The sequence below is a fragment of the Carettochelys insculpta genome, chromosome 5 (assembly GCF_033958435.1).
Source record: "Carettochelys insculpta isolate YL-2023 chromosome 5, ASM3395843v1, whole genome shotgun sequence".
In the NCBI taxonomy this organism is placed as follows: Eukaryota; Metazoa; Chordata; order Testudines; family Carettochelyidae; genus Carettochelys; species Carettochelys insculpta.
The window spans coordinates 49,287,529-49,301,222 of NC_134141.1; the positions used below are offsets into that span (position 1 = coordinate 49,287,529).

General features: G+C 39.5%; 1 protein-coding gene across 1 annotated transcript in view; it reads left to right on the top strand.

Moving 5' to 3' along the window:
• ROR2 (receptor tyrosine kinase like orphan receptor 2) overlaps nt 1–6,227 on the top strand; it is a 256,388-nt gene extending 250,161 nt beyond the window's left edge. Inside the window, exons 7-9 of the mRNA XM_074995043.1 lie at nt 515–760; nt 2,590–2,792; nt 3,124–6,227. Coding sequence (XP_074851144.1) covers nt 515–760; nt 2,590–2,792; nt 3,124–4,566 — 1,892 coding nt within the window. The 3' untranslated portion in view covers nt 4,567–6,227. The remainder of the gene's footprint in view (nt 1–514; nt 761–2,589; nt 2,793–3,123) is intronic.
• Nucleotides 6,228–13,694: the final 7,467 nt, after the last annotated feature.

Sequence of the window (13,694 nt, forward strand, 5' to 3'; positions counted from 1 at the left end):
AGCTGCATTAGACTAGCATGGCTATATGTAGCTAGCAGGCAAGATTGTATTTGGCTAAACTTATGCTGAATTCCCATCATCTCAGTACCTTCTCCCACCAATCAACAGAGTAGAGCAGCAGGTGCAGTGGAGTAGAGCTGGTTGGGATCAATTAGGGCAAAATGTAACCATTTGACTTGCAGTACAGAGGTATTTAGGAGCAGAGCTTGTCAGAGTTGTATTTGTGGGGGCAGAGGGAGATAAAATCAATCAGGAATTTAGGAGAGGTATCAGCCAAAGGGAATAGAGAAAACAAGAGCAACTGGGCTCAGGGTAATGACAGTAATCAAGCAAGGGAAGGAGTCAGCCAAACAAGTCTGACTCTAGTGTCTTCTAGCAAGCATAATTTCCCATGCCACCTGGGCTCCATGGCTCTCCCTTTAGTGGGTCAGCTCTACATGTGAGAGTGGCGGCAATAAGGCAATTAAGTGTTCTCTTCATTGATTTGAATTATATATGAAATCCCTTGTTACAGATCACCAGTGTTACAATGGCTCTGGAACTGACTACAGAGGGACTGTTAGTGTCACCAGATCAGGGCACAATTGTCAGCACTGGGATTCCCAGCATCCTCATCACCATGATCTTACAAGTGCACAGTTTCCAGAGCTAGGCGGTGGACATGCATACTGCCGAAATCCTGGAAGTCAGATGGATGGTCCCTGGTGTTTTACGCAGAATAAAAACGTACGCATGGAACTGTGTGAAGTACCCTCTTGTAGTACGTATTCTCTTTTTTCACCCTTATTACAGCCCTAAAGTTAGTACAGTGGTAAATATTCCTTATTGCTCACATGTTTCTCATTGAGAAAATAATAATTCTCGGGTTTTCATTGGTTTTCGTGAGGCACTATTGCTTCTATTTACACATTTTTCTTGTTATTTAGGCCAATCTGTACTTCCTGTTTGCTATATTTCTGGAGCAAAAGCAGAGAAAATAATTAATATTACATGCATTTATATATCAAATTTTTATATACAGTTTAGTGTCTGATTTAGTATAGTGGGAGTTGCTCTGAATATATATTTAAGCAATAACTGGGTTTTATGTATGAAGATGCAGACTAATATGGCTACCTCTCTGGGTTTTATGTAACACTCTTCAGCATTGTGTTACCACTTCTACATAAGGCATCTTAGTTTGGAGAGCACTGATTCTTATTTCTAAACTTGAGATGGATGGCAGTCTAGGTACTAAGCCAAGAAACCAACAAAAGTTGACTTTATCCCACTTTGGCAGTGGAAATAGGAGATAATAATTCTCACATCCTGCAGAGGGAGATAGAGCATTACACTTGGTTATACAAAACCAAATCAAAGGCATAGAATCAGACACCCTACAGATCATGATTTTAAATTAAATCTCTCAGACTAAATACAGAGTAGTGAAAATGCTCAGTATTGGCAAAAAGCCACCCCAGTGAACCCGATGGAGTCTTGTCCTATGGTGACAAACTATTATAGTCCCTTTAACTTCACTGTAGTACCATAGAATTTGTTCTAGCTTGATTATTATTAGTTTGCATGCCAGAGGTGAACTTAGCACCGTGCAGAACAAGGAGAGTGGTGCAGTTTCTGATGCAGTAAATTTGAAGTATTAGCCTCACAAATGTTGCTTCATTACAGATAGGAAGTAATTAAAATTAAAACTAAAATGAAAACTTTCTGGTTTACCTCAGTTCATTACTTTCCTTGCTTTGACTTAAAAACAAACAATGATTATTACGTGATGATGTGAACAAAAATTTTACTGGTATGAGTGTGTGAGGGAAGCACTCCACCAGTAGCATAGTGACTAATTTCATAAAACGTCCCGAATGAGTGCCATTAAAACCCTTTGTATCACAACATGCTGTCCTGTATTCTCTATATGGCATGTTTTATGGGGGAAAAAAAATCTTTAGGAAGCACTTTTTAAACAAATTGATGTTATTTTTCATCTTAGTCTGCCTGAAGAGGAAGATTGTCTCGATACCAAAAAGTCCAATGGTATCTAAATAATTTGGAGGTAGGAGATAGAATTCCACATTTTACAGATAGTGTTGGCAAAGTACTGATGATAGGGGCAAAGTTGGATGATAAGGACTGTTGGTCATATGACTGCAGTGTATCATGCTGAGGTCACTTGTATGCATGCCTGCATGTGTGATGAAGACTAATTATTGTATTTCATCCAGTAATCAAGTTAATGAAATTACGTAACAGTCTATGTTCTGCAGTTTCTGTACAGAAAAAGAATTGTGTTTCAGATGTGAAATAAACTATAAATTACCCAATTAGTACCAGCAACATAAATGGATCTAATGGTATTGTAACTTCTCTTTTCACCCATTAGTTGCCATGTCCATGCAACATTTATTTACAGAACATTAGGTTTTGTGATTGATGGCACTAAAAGCCTATACTTAGAATGTAACTCATGTTTTAAAATCGTGCTTTTTTATGTAAAAGTTAGGTCTCAGTATTCACATTAGTGTTGTTTTATTTGTTTTGCTTTTGAATAATTTAAAAAAAATCATCTGAATACGATAAATATTTTAATCCCACTAGGTCCACGTGACAACAGCAAAATGGGGATCCTCTACATTCTGGTTCCCAGCATAGCCATCCCTTTGGTTATTGCCTGCCTTTTCTTCTTGGTCTGCATGTGTAGGAACAAACAAAAGGCATCTGCTGCTACACCTCAACGTCGACAGTTGATGGCATCTCCCAGCCAGGACATGGAAATGCCACTTATTAATCAGCACAAACAGGTATTCTTGGCAGACTTTTTATAGGCCAAGATTGTCAACAATGTCATGTTTTTGCATGCCTCAAATTTTGGCCAAATTGAAGTACCTGTAAGGTGTACAGAATGTACAAAGCACCCAACTTCTGAAAATCAGGCCCTTTGAGGTATCTCAAGTTGAACACCCAATACAGCTTTCAGTGCAAGAATATATAACAGTGACATAAATGGAAAATTAATTGTGAGAAAATTATTCTCCTGTGGTAGCGTATTTTTTCTTTAACAGAGCATTGTAGTGTTCTAAAACACACAATTACCTTGATTTTTCTTTCTCTTTTTTTTTTTTCCCCCTTCAGACTAAACTGAAAGAGATCAATCTGTCTACAGTGAGATTTATGGAAGAACTAGGGGAAGAGAGGTTTGGAAAAGTCTACAAGGGACATCTCTTTGGTACAATGCCTGGTGAACAGACACAAGCTATTGCCATCAAAACACTCAAAGACAAAGCAGAGTTGGCTCTGCGGGAAGAATTCAAACACGAAGCAATGATGAGATCGCGTTTGCAGCATCCAAATATTGTCTGCTTGCTGGGAATAGTGACCAAAGAACAGCCCATCAGCATGATATTTAGTTACTGTTCCCACAGTGATCTCCATGAGTTTTTGGTTATGAGATCTCCCCATTCGGATGTTGGTAGCACTGATGATGACAAGACAGTGAAATCAGCTCTGGAACCAGCAGATTTTTTTCACATTGTGACTCAGATAGCTGCAGGAATGGAATATCTCTCAAGCCATCATATTGTTCACAAGGACTTAGCCACCAGAAATATATTGGTATTTGATAAGCTTAATGTGAAAATATCTGATTTAGGCCTCTTCAGGGAAGTTTACTCTGCTGATTACTATAAACTCATGGGGAATTCCCTTCTTCCTATCCGATGGATGTCCCCTGAGGCTATCATGTATGGCAAATTTTCTGTTGATTCAGATATTTGGTCCTATGGAGTTGTGCTTTGGGAAATTTTCAGCTATGGCCTGCAGCCTTACTGTGGTTACTCTAACCAGGATGTTATTGAAATGATAAGGAATCGACAGGTTTTGCCCTGTCCAGATGACTGTCCCACGTGGATATACACTTTGATGTTGGAATGTTGGAATGAATTCCCCAACAGGAGACCGAGATTTAAGGAGATTCACAATAGACTAAGAACATGGGGAAACATTTCTAATTACAACAGCTCAGCACAAACCTCTGGGGCAAGCAACACCACACAAACAAGTTCTCTCAGCACAAGCCCTGTTAGTAATATCAGCAATGCTAGATACGTTGGACCAAAGCAGAAAACTCAAGCTTTCCCTCAACCACAGTTCATACCAATGAAAGGGCAGATCAGGCCAATGGTCCCACCACCTCAGCTCTACATTCCAGTCAATGGTTACCAACCAATGCCGGCATATGGTGCCTACCTGCCAAATTTTTACCCGGTTCAAATCCCAATGCAAATGGCTCCACAGCAAATGCCTCCACAGATGATTCCAAAACCAGGCTCCCATCACAGTGGGAGTGGTTCTACCAGCACAGGCTATGTAACAACAGCCCCCTCCAATGCATCTGTAGCAGACAGGGCTGCTCTGCTCTCAGAGGGGACAGATGAAACACATAATGGAGTGGAAGATATATCCCAAAACCCTGTCCAGGAAGAAGAGGAGGAGGAGGGTTCTGTACCAGAAACAGAATTACTGGGGGATAATGACACTCTTCAGATGGATGAAGCAGAGATTCAATTAGAAGCCTAATGAAACTGGCTGCCCTACTAAGAGAGAGTTTCACATCACTTCAACGCAGTGGGAGACTGTAGTCCCTTTGGCTCAAAATTAGCAGTTTTGAGATGACTTTTTAGCCTCAATGGACCAAACTTATAAAATGCAGCAGCAATGGTATACCAGGTTTCTCAATCACTGTTGCCATCAGTTTTTTTTCACACGTAATGGTATAGAATTGCTGTTTCTATTTTTTTTTGCTGATGACAGTTGTTGAGGGAGGCTGCTTTACTGTAAGGTACTGTTGCTGTGCAACATAGTGCGGAGTAGCATTACACGTCATGTATATCATGATCTGTGATTGTAATTTTAATGAGTTATGCTTAAGTCAATAATGGAAAAAAGTAATCAAACTGCAGTAACACACAGGATTGCTCTGAGTGTGAAGAGGTGCCCTGGATGTGATGGAAATCTTAGCATATATTATTTATCTCTTTGATATAATGGACAAGAGATTGTATCTTTATTTTTTAAATCTGAAAAAAAGACGTTCTATTACAGTAGACAGAAAATTAGGGAACCAGGACATGAGACGACAGACTCTTACACTGCTCCCAGTGACTATGGCAAAAACTTCCAGTGAAATCAGATGATTTCCTTTGTGAATAAGAGTTCCTTTACTGCTGCATGTTTTTAGCAGCAAGTAGCCTTAATACTTTGTTAATCTAAAGCAGACACATGGTAGGCTGTGCACTAACTTAACAATCCAACTTACTTTGCATGTTGGTTGTCAAGGACTGAGAAGGGCTTAAGATACACATTTCGACATTTAATAAGGGCTTTTTGCAGGATTATGAACTCACTTGATTTTAGTGAGGATAGTGCTAGATTGCATGTAAACCTTGTTAGTTTCCTGCTTTCTTAGTGAAAATGGATTTTTCAGTTTAGAAGAACAAAAAAGCAGTATTGTAAAGAATACTGATTTTGTGCTTCTCTTTGCAAGATAAATCATGTACATATCTTTAATGTAATTTATGTTTTATTACATTTTATATTCCTTTTTTCATTTAAGTATTTTGATCTTTGAATAAAAGGCTTTATAATTTAATTGTTTACATTATCCACTTGGAGTACAGTTTTATCGTATATTTTGGTTCATTTTATAAAATATATAAACAGGTCAATACATTTCATAATTGTTTCCGTAATGCACATGAGCACTGTAGTATTGTAATAGCCAGCACCCAGTATAGACTTCAATTGTAAACTCAACGCAGAATATTCAATAAAGTGATGCAAAAAGTTTGTTACCTTTACAGCTCCTACAGAAGTTTTTTCTAGGGTTCCCCACCCCCCCGGGGAAAATGTGTGTGAGAGGGTGGGGGGGTTATGCATGTAGAAGTGGAATGGCCAAATCCCTCTTGGTTACAGCTTTTTCATGAAACACACTTAATTTGGAGCTACAGTAAACCCTTTTATATCTGGGAGTCACGGGGCCAGAAGGTTGCCGGATATTCAAATACACTCATCCCTGGCTATATGAGCACAGTTAGTTCCCAACTTGCTGCTCGTAGGGGAAAACTCTTAAGAGGGGGATGCTAAATTACCATTAAGTACACGTAAAAGTCTCTGATTCGTTCCAAGTGCTCATAACTCAGCAAAGGAGTGGCAGCATGTGGCGCTGCTTTTGAAAGGTAAGTGAGCCTTGGGGTTGGTGGGTGGGGAGGGTTAAAGGCTGGGGGCAGTTTGGTCCATGAGTGGGAGGGAGGGTTAAAACGTGATGGTGGGTTGGGTCTGTGGGGTGGGCAGGGGGCGTTAAGGCTGCGGTGGGTTGGGAACATGGGGTGGGTGAGGGGGGTCAGGCTGCAGTAGGTAGGGGCAGTGGCGGGGCGGGGTCAGGATGTGGCAGTTTAGGGGTGTGGGGCTGCCAGGGGGGGTCCAGGCTGAGGCAGTTTGGGTGTGCGGGGCTAGTGAGGGGCTCAGGCTGAGGCAGGTTGGGGTTGCAAGGTCGGCGGCGGCAGAAGGAGGCGGCGGGGTCAGGCTGTGGCACTTTGGGTGTACAGGACCTCAGATGGGGTCAGACTCCGGCAGGTTGGAGCTGCGGGGAAGGGGTAAGGCTCGTATTAGCGCGGGGAGTTTGTGTCCCTCGTTTAAGCGAGTCATCATATGTGAAGTACTCGTTTAATGAGGGATGAGGGTATTCTGGATAATAAAGAGGTATACCTAGCAAAGCATTACATTTGAAAAAAAAAAGTAAGATTCGACATTAAGAAACAAACAAAAATGTATGCAGAGTACTTTATTAACCAACATCACTAGTATTGTACACTGTCAACATATATATTTGCTGTGTTTATTTGTATTTACTCTCTCTATTGTAGTTACGGAAAAGTAACTAAAATTTATTTATGGTTAAAATGCTGGTTATTTAAGAGTTCTGGGTAGCAGAATGTCAGATATGAAAAAGTTTACTGTTAGTTACAAGGCATGTGTCATTGTAACCAACAGCCTATGTCACTGGTGCAGCAGCTTTACTGGTTTCTAGCTTTTTACCTGGATTTGAAAATGCACTGATAGGAAAACAGTGAAACAGCTCTATTGCTTTTGGTTAATGTAAGACAGCTTTGGATGCTATTAATAAAACATACAGAATTGAAGTTATTACTTTTAAGTCTTTTTTTAAATTCCTTTGGCTTTGACATGTAACAGCATATTCTATTGGTTAACTTCTCTGTTGCTTGTATATTTTTTTTAAATTACTGGTGAAGAATTGGGGTCAAGTCTTGTTGAATGATGTCTGGAATTCTCCAGTAAGAGAAATAAAATGTTAATTACTGATGCACAGTGGACCTGTTTCAGAACTATGCACCCTAAAGTTCACTGCGATTTCTGTAGTTGAACATTTTTACAATTTTTGATTTTATGAACTCTACTATCATAACTTTAGCCTATTAGTGCAATCAGAAAAATAGGACTTTTATGTTTAGTTATTGTTTGCTCTTTTTATAAAGAACAAATCTTCTCTCTGCCAAAATAATGGCGGAAGAGGGGAAGTGTAACAGAATTCTCTAGGCAATTTTTTCCCCATTTATCCCATCTATGCTCTGCTAATTTTCAATTGTTTGAGTACTCTAAACATTGTAAGATCAGATGATAACTGGAAACATGTAAATACTACAGTTATCTGAATTGCAAAACTACTCTGAACTAAAGGATGCATATAAAATCAGAGTTCCCATTACAGAGGGGTATGATATTTTTTCCAGTTTTTCCAGCTATTTTAGTAGCTGTTATTACAGAACAGAACAAGGAGGACAGTACAAGTTATACCTATGAGCTTTAAGAAAAACCATGATAGTCATAAACCAACTGGAGAAATACAGTTTAGAAGGTGAACTTTCTATAAAATGGAGGTGCACAGCTTGTTGAAAAACTGTGCTGACAGTCAGTCCTGGGTCCAGTAATACTTAATATTTTCATTATTGACTTGGCTAATGGAGAGGAGAATAAGCTTACACAATTTGCGGGTGACACCAAGCAGGGAGTAGTTGCTGGCACTGTGGAGAACAGTATTAGAATTAAAAACAAACTTGACAACTAGGAGGACTGGTCTTAAACCACCAAGATAAAATACAGTAAGGACCCGGGCGAAGTACTTCTCTTAGGAAATCAAAAGCATGGCCACAAAATAGACATAATCGGCACTAAGTGATAGTACTGCTGGAAACTCCGTAGGAGTTGTAGTGGATCACACATGGAATACAACAACATGGTACAATTGCAAAAAAGTCTTAAATTGCTCTGTAGTATAGTACAAGGAGCATAGTATGTAAGACATAGGGGGCAATTGTCTGGCTTTACTTGGCACTGATGAGGCCTCAGCTGCAGTACTATGTCCAGTTACAGATGCCAGTCTTCAGGAAAGATGTGGACAAATTGGGAGGAGTCCAGAGGAGAGCAGCAAGTAAGAAAACTGAGTGTATTTAGTCTTGATAAAAAAGAGAATGGAAGGAAAATGGCAAATCTTCAACTATGTTAAGAGCTGCTCTAAAGAGGACTATGAGCAGTAGTTCTCTATGTACCACCTCCAGTGGACAAGTAATAATGTGCTTAATATGCAGCAAGGGAGACAGAAGTTAGATATTAGGAAAGTCTCTCTGATCATACCACTGATTAAACTCTGGGATAGGCTTCTGAAGGAGATTGCAGGATCCCCATCATCTGAAGTTTTAAAGAAAAGGTAAGACAAACACCTGTCAGGGGTGCGTTAGGTTTACTTGGCCCTGCCTCAGCATAGGGGTATCAATTTGATAACCTCTCTTGGTCCTTGCCAGCCCTTCTATGGTACTTCTGTAGAGAGGTAAAATTTTCCTCACCAATGAATTCAGTGCCTCAATTGATGCGGATATGGTTCTCATTAAAACAGTCCCTTAAAAGTCACTCCGCTATACCCCTCCCAGAGCATTGTAGGCTCTGACTTGCCTGAGGAGAATCAACTAATTTATAAATATAGATGTATCATATTGTAATGAACTTTGCAAAGAAGTTTCATTCTCTGTGCATTACTTAAAACTCACTGTTTAATATTTGGTGCTAATAATTGGCATGGTTACTTGTACAACCCCTATGAAATCATTTGTACTGAGCTTCCAAGAGCTGCAAATATATATATTTGCTGTATATATCTAATGCTCTGAGAAAAAATTGCTTTTTTATTGCAGTTGCTTCCATTCACACCAGTACTGTGATTCTGAGCTGTGCTTCTCAGTACAGAAAGGAGAGAGTGCATTTAATTCCACACAGGATTCTTCTACAGAAGCCAAAAATGTGTGGAATGTGCGGTAAGATTTGTTGTGGGACGACTTCTGATCAGGGATGGGTTAGTGTCAGAAGATTCAGGTTCATACTTTCAGATGACACAAGAATTCATATCCAGGACCAAAATTAATCAACCTAGGCACGTTGCTTATAGGGGCAGGTAGTGGGTCTCCATGGGTGGTCACTGTTTTCTGGGCTGTCAAACATCCACTGTCTTTTAGCTGCCCTGAGTTGTTACTGATGTTTCATTCGAGTTTCAGTGTAGCATCCGTGTCCACTTAGGGTCCTCTTTTCCAGGAGGCCTAAATCCATATCCAGGACCAAAATTAATCAAAGCCTAGGCATGCTACTCATAGGGCAGGTGGTGGGTCTCCCTGGGTGGTTGTGGTTTTCAGTGCTGTCAAATGTCTGCTGTCTTTTAGCCACCCTGAGCCATTACTGATTAATTCAAGTTTCAGTGTAGCACTTGTGTCCACTTAAAACATATTCTTCTTTTAAGGGTCGTCTTTGCCAGGAGGCCTAAATCCAGATCCAAGCCTGCAAAGATCCGGTGCTTTTGCACTCCGTTTTCAAAAACCTGTCGGATGGGACAGGTTTCCTGCCCCTCCACTCCCCTCAATTACAAAAGGCACGTCTCTTATACAGGCAAGCCAGACCCCCGCCTGGAAAAAGGGGACATTTGTTTAAGACAGCAGGGGAAAGAGGGGAATTAAATGGGGGAAGATGTCATCAGATACACATCTACTTGCAGGGCCAGAATGCTACAGGGCTCTGGGAACTGTGGGATAGGTTCTCACAATACACTGCTGCAGCACTCGATTTAAGCTACTTGTGAGTGGCAGCAATAAGTTGATTTTGTGGGGAGCATGTGGGAAGGTGAAGATGCTCAAAATCAAATGGATAAAACCCTGCGTTAAGAAATCGATTTTAATAAAATTGATTTTAGTTCCTAGTGTAGACGCAGCCTAAGCTTCACAGGATATTTTGGCACAAGGAGACAGAATTCCTTCTAAGATCATCCTCCATGCGGTCATTGAGTACTGCTCCTATGTAGGCTGGTGCTGAGTGTGAGTGGGCAGACTGTGACCCCAATCAACTTTGGGGTGCTCTGAGGAAGCAAATCCTGTACAATTCACTAATACAGACACTTCAGTTCTAAAGACTCTTTCATGTATGACACAAGAAGATTCATAGATATGGCAAGGCCAGCAGTGACCATCTCATCTGACTTCCTGTATTTCATGAGTCAGAGAAATTCCCCCATAATAATTCCTAGAACAGACCTTTTAGGAAAAAACATCCAATCATGATGATAATGAGGGTCTATTATTATTTTTATGCCATATTTTCATTATAGTATCACCAAGGTGCACTAATCAGAATTGAGGACCTCATTGTGTTAGGTGCTACATAAAGATACGTTCTCTGCCCTGAGGAGTTTACAATCTAATATTTCCTTGTGTAAGCCCTTTCTTGTGCATAGCTGCATAAGCACCTGTAAAACTGTAGGCATAAGTAATCGTGACTCTTATTCACCTAATATGTGCTGCAACTGCCATAGAGTATTTTATAGTCTTCATATTTTTCACTTTATTTGTGAGCAAATCCCTGTATATTAGTACTTCCCTCATGCTCACCCTGTCTTTTCTTCAGTACACAAGCAGCTTAACTTTAGCTTTTTGTCCTAACACAAGATGTAAGTGTGAGGTAGAAGAGACTGTGTGCAAAACATTAACTAGAGAAGAAGAACTAAATTGCTTTCTTTAAATGGAACACATGAAAACATAACTTTAAATCTTAGCAGAGCAGTGGCACATTGCACAAGCAGAGGGAAGTAATATAACTGAGGTTATGGCAGGAACTGGAACTTGAATAAGGTTCACAGGTTATAAATCTCCAGGAGAGTCAACATTTAAAATAATACAATATTAAAGGAACTCGTCACATATAGTTACTTCTCATTTCCATTGATCTGAAAGAGGAACTTTACTTTATCTCAAATACAGCGGACCTGATGGTTTAACTGTCCTTTTTAAGCCCTGAGGTTAAAATGGGAAATAATACATCTGCTCACTGGGGTTTTTGTTAACTCTAAATACAGAATAATTGGGAAAGACTCAAGGATTGACCTTACCACCTCCTTTTAATTAAATGAAATGTTTGCCTCTGTGGACAAAATAAGCATTAATCATCAGAGGGTTTGATGGTATAAATGTATTTTGGGTGCTACATGCTGTATTTCTGGGGCTAAAAGATACATTTACTCAGCTAGATACTTTGCCTCACAGTCTAACTTCAAATTAAATTTGCAAAACAGCTGCTTCTAAGGCTATGTCTGTGCTAGACATAGAAATCAACTGCCAATACACAATTTTAGCTATGCCAATTGCGTGGCTAAAAAGAACTTATCAGCGGTCGACTCCAATATCTGTTTAAATAGAAGAAGGTTGGCAGCAGCATTTCTCCGGTTGACTGTCCTTAATCCTTTCAGCTTGCAAGGAGTTCTTGCGGTCAGCTTTGATCCTGGAATGCACCATTTTGTGCATGCATGAAACAAGACCCCTGAAGACTGACCATGAGTGGGTCAAATTTCTGTGGTACTATAGACCTAGCCTTAAATAGTTCAGAGAAGTAGATCTGAAATTCTTTGAGATTGGGGACTATTGACTGTCCTGAATCAAAATTAATTCTCAAGCAGTAATGGTTGCCAAAATCTCTCCAGCACATTTATTGGGAGTTGGAATGAAACCGGACTGCTAAATTTATCGGATTTTTAACCCTGCTACTTGTCATTTTGTGTAAGCTTGGCATGCACCATCGTTAACAAATTAAATGAATTCCTTTCAGAATCACAAACCATTTTGCTAATTTATGAAGTGTATCTAAGAAACTTGATCGCAGGTTAAATCAAGAGCTGAGCAAGTTGAGAGAGTCTCCAGGGCCTTTAAATATGGTAAGCCTTTCAATGTCATACATAAATTCAATTTAGATTTAATGACTTATAATAAATAGGGACTGGTTATTCCTAAAAGCATTTTGAGGTTTTACAATTATGGTAAAGAAAAAATCTTACAAAACGTCATAATCCTATAAAAAACATAGTTATGAATTTTATGCCGTCTGTTTACCACTACATTACTGACATATCAAATTTCATGTATTTCATGTATTATTTTATGTAGAAAATTAAATATGTATTTAAGATGCTACCTGAAAAGGGAGAGCAAAGGCTTGCAAAAGAGATTTGGTTATTGGCCTCTCATATTGTCTGTTCCCTCAGTGTGTCCTGTTTCCCCATGCCATGTATGCCTCTCCTTAGAGTATCTCTGCTCTCCTTGCATAAACTCCACCAAAGTTAATGATGATTTCTAAATAAAGGAATGGTGGAATAATTTAAACTACTTGCAATTAACTGTGTAATACTTGGGATTACAAATTCATTTCTCATTGTGTAGAGTAGGTAATTTGCATTCTGCTTGTCTTCCCTCTCTTCCCCCATCCTAGAACATACTCCTAGCCTTTATTGTCTGACACACAGGTCAAAGAAGAGCAACACATTCATTAATGATGTTTTCTGTAACTTGAAATAATGTTCACTAGTGACAAACTGCAAGACTGTTTTTATTTCAAATGTATACTTTCAGATATAGAAGGTCTCAGAATACTGAAAAAATGCACCAACAATAACAAAGGCACAAAGGAAATATCTTCTTTTATGGTTTATTGAAGGATCCTACCCACACCCAAACAGCCTTAGAGAGTCTGAAACCCCAGACCCTTATTTTGCAAATGGAGTTCATTTCTAATTTTATTATGATCTCTACATGTAAAATATGAAGGCCTCCTTTTCTCCAGCTCTGAGGAAAGCTTTCATTTTCTTTTTTTTTAACTCCAGAATTAAATGTGTATTGTGAACCATGTATTGCCACATGTTGCATCCAGCAATATGCTGGAATCTGTAACAACGCCAATACGAGTAATAACATTTTTGTGGCCACATTTTTTGCATGCTTCTGAGGCGCATTCTTTCCTGGGTGATGGCACAACAGCTGGGTCACGTGTCTTAATGAAAACAAAATCTACATTATCTATGCACCATTTCAGCCAGAGAGGCCGCTTTATGGAAGAGACATAGGGGGGTTGCCTGAACCTCCTATGATAGTTGCATGGGAAGGAGATAGCTCTACTCCCATGTGGTGATTTGATCTGGTTAAATTCTCTCAGTTGCATGCACAAATGTGTTCAAACTGTCCATTTAACTCTATGAACAGAATTATGCACAAAATGGAGGCCATGTGTTGTCTTAACCCAATACTAGTCTGGGGAACGTCTAGCCTTTTCCCAGC